We start from the raw sequence: 4,913 nt of genomic DNA, 5'->3' as shown, positions 1-4,913 counted from the left end.
TGTGTGCCCCTGGTGTGCCCAGGGCTGGTTCTGTGTGCCCCTGGATGTGCCCAGGGCTGGTTCTGTGTGTCCCTGGTGTGCCCAGGGCTGGTTCTGTGTGTCCCTGGTGTGCCCAGGGCTGGTTTTGTGTGCCTGGATGTGCCCAGGGCTGGTTTTGTGTGCCTGGATGTGCTCAGGGCTGGCTCTGTGTGCCCCTGGTGTTCCCAGGGCTGGTTCTGTGTGCCCCTGGTGTTCCCAGGGCTGGTTCTGTGTGCCCCTGGTGTGCCCAGGGCTGGTTTTGTGTGCCTGGATGTGCCCAGGGCTGGTTCTGTGTGCCCCTGGCCATGCCCAGGGCTGCTCTGTGTGCTCTGGCTGTGCTCAGGGATGTTCAGTGTGCCCAGGGCTGCTCTGTGTGCCCATGCCATGCCCAGCAGTCCCATGCCTCAGTGCTCTGTGTGTGCCCAGGCAGGTTTGTCCTCCAGGGGAAGCCCACCCTGCCACTTCAGTGCTCTTTGTCTCTCCCTCACTGCAGCCTCCCAGGATGGGTCTGCACATCAGGGCTCCCAAACCCTTCCCTCCTGTGTGTTGTGTCAGTCAGGGCTCACCCTGGCTGTGGAGAAGGTGACATTTGCCACTGGCACTGATCCCCAAATCACCCCAAGCACTGTTTTCTCAGTGAGCTGCCTTCAGTCTGCAAATTGCCTGCAATGAGCTCCTTGTCCAGGCTGGTCTTGGGACTAAACAAGATGAGTGGTTTTGGGTGATCCAGAGCCACAGCAGCTGCTGCTGCAGGGACTCAGCACAGCCACAGTAATCTGGCTAAACTGGATTTTAGGCTCAGAAAAGCTCTTTGCAGCACCCACCTATCCCCAGTCTATCGGGAGATTAACACTGAGGTTTGAAAAGGCAGCTAATGCTTCTGTGAGGAAAATGGATCTTTACCTCTGTTATCTTCAAAAGCCGAGGAGAGAAAGGCAGACTGAAAGACATGTCAACTTTCTTCCCCACAGCCCACAAATACTCTTCTTAAATGTAAGTAAACACATTTTTCCTCGCAGCAAAACAACCTTAACTCTGACCCTGGAGCACTCACAACAGTGTATGAGACTGTTTTGATTCTCTTTTGAGATTTGTATTTCCTCCTCAGATCTGTGGGTTTTTTAAGCCAGAAATGAAGAGTAAATTCTTTGCTTTCTATTAAGCTGGAGCAGTGTCACAGCTCCTTGATTATCCCCAGGGGATTTATCACAGTTGTGTATTAACCACAGTGTGGGCACAGACACCAGCACTAGCTTGGGACCAGCAGGATGTGGAGCTCCAGAATTCCTGCCATGCTGGCAGTTTCAGTGCATTCTGGGGAGCAGAATGTGTTCAGGAGCCCCGAGGATGGCAGTGAATCCTGCCGGAGCCATCGGGGTGCCTCTGCATCAGAGACCCCAAAGGCCCAGGAAAGCCCCCTGGTTCCAGGCACAGCACCTCCAGAGCATGAAAAGCCAGCAGGGATGTGCAGGCAGATCCCAGCCCAGATGTGCAGGCACATCCCAGCCCAGATGTGCAGGCACATCCCAGCCCAGGTGTGCAGGCAGAGCTGGGGCCAGGGGCTGTGCTGAGGGCTGTGCCTGGCAGTGTGTGCTCAGAGCAGCTGCTGCCCTGCCCAGCGCTGCCCCAGGGTGTCCCCATGGGCAGGACAGCCCCAGGGCCCCAGCCAGGGCAACTGAGCCTTGTGCCAGCACAGACCAGCACACCTGATTAAACACACAGCCTTGACTGGAGGCACTGCCAGAGCCAGGCCCCACTTCTCCAAGGTGTCCTTGATTCCTTCCAGCTCAGGTCCTGGGGTTGGAGGAATGTTGCTGCAGCCCAGGATGGAGCAGAGCTGCAGTTATTTGGGGCTGACAGGATTTCAGATTCCTTCTGATAGGATCCCGATAGCTCGTTCTGTGTAAGTGGAGTTTCCAAGATGGAGCTCTTAAATTACCAGAAATGACTTTTTGAGGGAAGTTTTGGTCCTCCCATTTTGCCAAGCTGTCCTTTCCACAAGAATTGCAAGGTGTCCTTTGGTTGGAAGGACAGCAGGGATGCTGAAGCCAGGGATATTAACTCTATCCAAGAATATCCTTTAAATGTGAATCCATGCTTGGCTCTTCTCCTGGCTCCCTTTTTTCCCAGTGCAAGCAGCAGAAAGTCAGGAAGCACAGGCAGTGCTGGGGTGGAAGGAGCTGTGATGCTCTGGGTCCCAGCCTGGGTTATGTTACAACAGGACACAAAGTCCCGAGTGTTGCTGATGGAAAGCAGAGAAGTTGCAGTTACCATGCACACTCCTGTGCTCGTGCACGGACCAGCTCTTCTGGAATGTTCCTGGCCCTCCTCTCCCAGGTGAGCCAAGGAGGGGCTGGAGGGCACTGGATCAGAATTCCCTGTGACACCAGCAGTTCTTTGCAGCAGGAGCTTCTCAGTGTGGAAGGTGTTTGTTCCCAGCCCTCACAGTTGTTCCTGTGTGCTCCGGGAGCGCTCCCTGGTTTTCTGCTGCACGGCAAGGCAGGTGTATTCCAAGGAGTGGGCAGGAGCTGGGAGCTCCTGAGACATTTGGAACTGGAGCTGTCCCACCTGCAGCTCACACATCTGCAGTTCATAAAGACAATTACTCTGGGAATCCCTGAGCCGTGGTGCAGCTCCTTGGCAGGTGCCCCAGCCCAGGTAGGGGCTCTGTTCCCATCCAGTGGCTCTAGTGTTACAGCCCAGATCCCAAGGTGCAGAGTAGGAGCTGAATCCACCTTCTGTCTCTGCATGCACCAAAGAAAGGCTCTGCCCTGACTGGGATAGATCCCAACCCTGCTCTCAGGAGCTCCATATCCATCACCTGCTCCCTGAGCCATCCATGCCCTCGGGCTCTTCGCTGCCTGCTTTTCATCTATCACAGGAAGGCAGGCACTTCCTCAGCCTGACAGGGCTTCTCCCTGCCCCTGGCTGGAGTTCCCTGCCTTACAGCAGGGCTGGAGCTCTTTGAAAAACACCCGGAGGTGTGAGAGGAAAAGTCATTAGCACAGAAAAACCCTGGTGGCACGAAAAGATCCTTCTGCAAACTGCTGCTCCAGCTTCATTAAAAAAAGCACAGCCCCGGGCTCTCATTCCAACAGGATGGATTCGCTCTGGGTTATCTAAATGAGAATGATCATTTCTGCAGGGGGAGGAAAAAAGACGAAACCAGGAGGAATTATTCTGTATGAATTATGTGCTCAGCTTTCTTACTGACCTATTGAGTCAGCAGCGAGAGCTGGATTTCCTAGAACAGCCTTTCATGCTGGATTTTGGAAATATTCTTCTTTTCAGCCCTGAAAGATCACTGGAATGGCCTTTCTCACACTGGCGGTGTGGGCTCCAGCCTGGATGCAGGAAAATAATGGAGTTAGCAGCAGTTTTCCAAATCATTCATCCTTCTGGATTGCAGCATCCTCTGGGCTGCCTTCCTGCGGGATGAGAGGCCAGTCTGTGGTGTGGGCAAAGGTGGCAGGCACACCTTTGTGCCGTGATGTGGGAGGAGCAGGATTATCCCTGCTGGAGCAGCCAGGAGGTGTTTGGATTTGGCCACACATCACAGCCTGTCCCCCGTGTCACAAACCTCCCTGCCACTCACGTCCCTTGGAAGGTGATGCCCTGGTGAGGGAGGCACTTGAACTCCCCTAGATCAGGGGCCCTGTCACTTCTCTAAGTGTAACTGCAACGTGAAACAATGTAAGAAAGTTGTGTTTGCAGCTTTATCTTCCACGTGGGGAAGTGACAGATGAGGAAAACCAGCCCTCTGTGCCTTGGTTCTCTTTCCCTTACCCACCTGGGCAGGGGTGTAGCAGCAGAACACAAGGAATACAAGAAAAGAGCTTAATCAGATCCTCTTCCAGAAGCCTCTGCTGAGTTAGAGGCTGTTCCTTGTTGCATTTGATACGTGCAGAGACTGCAGCTGACATCCAGTACAAAGGCAGCTGCTGCCATGGGTCACTGTGGAACACACACCCAGCAAGAACAGAAATCAAACAAGGGCATTGCAGCTAAAAGATGGAAAGAGAGAGTTGATTCCTGAGGAGTGGCTGATGGTCCAGAAATATTTGCAACCAGTTTATTTTAGAGAAGGAGCTATGGAGCTTTTAATGGAAAATTAGAAAGCAAAGTCACAGGGCAGGAGGTGTAACGATGATTTTGTATTTTGGTTTTTCAGCTGTTTTTCAGCTGGTTCTGGTTGCACACTGTGCCTGCTGCAGCTTTTCTGTGCCCTCAGCAGGCTCCTGGCCACTGACACCGTGTGTGATTACACAGGGGGGTGTTTGGGGGAGCTGCCATCTAACCCGCTCCTGTGGGCCCGCAGATCTTCCACATGACCTACGACCTGGCCAGCGCCGTGGTGAGGATCGTCAACCTCATCGGCATGATGCTGCTGCTGTGCCACTGGGACGGCTGCCTGCAGTTCCTGGTGCCCATGCTGCAGGACTTCCCTGACGACTGCTGGGTGTCCCTCAACCGCATGGTGGTGAGTGCCCGACACACCTGGACCTGCTTGCCTTCCCTCCTCGCTTCCCTGCTTTGTCTTTTCCCCCTGTTTCTGCTCCTTGCCGCTGCCTCTTCCCAAAGAGCGAGGCCGATGAGCAGAGGTGGTGTATTTTTCATCCCCTTGTTCACTCATAATAAATAATAATAATAAATAATAATTATAAATAACCAGCTCAGAGATGGTGGGTGGGGTCTCCCCTCTGGAGCATCCCACGTGCCGTGCTCCCCATCCCACCTCTCAGCCCTCAGCTCATCCCCTGGATGATCCCCTGCAGCAGCCACAGCCATCCTCCAGCTTCCCGTTCCTCCCTGCATCCCCCGGGCCAGCCTGGGACAGGGAGGCAGATCCTGCAGGACACACACCCGGGACAGGGAGGCAGATCCTGCAGGACACA

General features: G+C 54.2%; 1 protein-coding gene across 2 annotated transcripts in view; it reads left to right on the top strand.

The window, feature by feature from the left end:
* HCN4 (hyperpolarization activated cyclic nucleotide gated potassium channel 4) overlaps positions 1-4,913 on the top strand; it is a 128,279-nt gene that overhangs the window by 91,394 nt on the left and 31,972 nt on the right. For both annotated transcript variants that reach the window (XM_015638892.1, XM_015638891.3), the window contains exon 3: positions 4,337-4,498. In XM_015638892.1, the coding sequence (XP_015494378.1) occupies positions 4,337-4,498 (162 nt within the window). The remainder of the gene's footprint in view (positions 1-4,336; positions 4,499-4,913) is intronic.

Source organism: Parus major, chromosome 10, assembly GCF_001522545.3.
Source record: "Parus major isolate Abel chromosome 10, Parus_major1.1, whole genome shotgun sequence".
NCBI lineage: Eukaryota > Metazoa > Chordata > Aves > Passeriformes > Paridae > Parus > Parus major.
The sequence above is the reverse complement of the archived record's forward strand: the minus strand, read 5'-3'. Positions and strand labels throughout refer to the sequence as shown.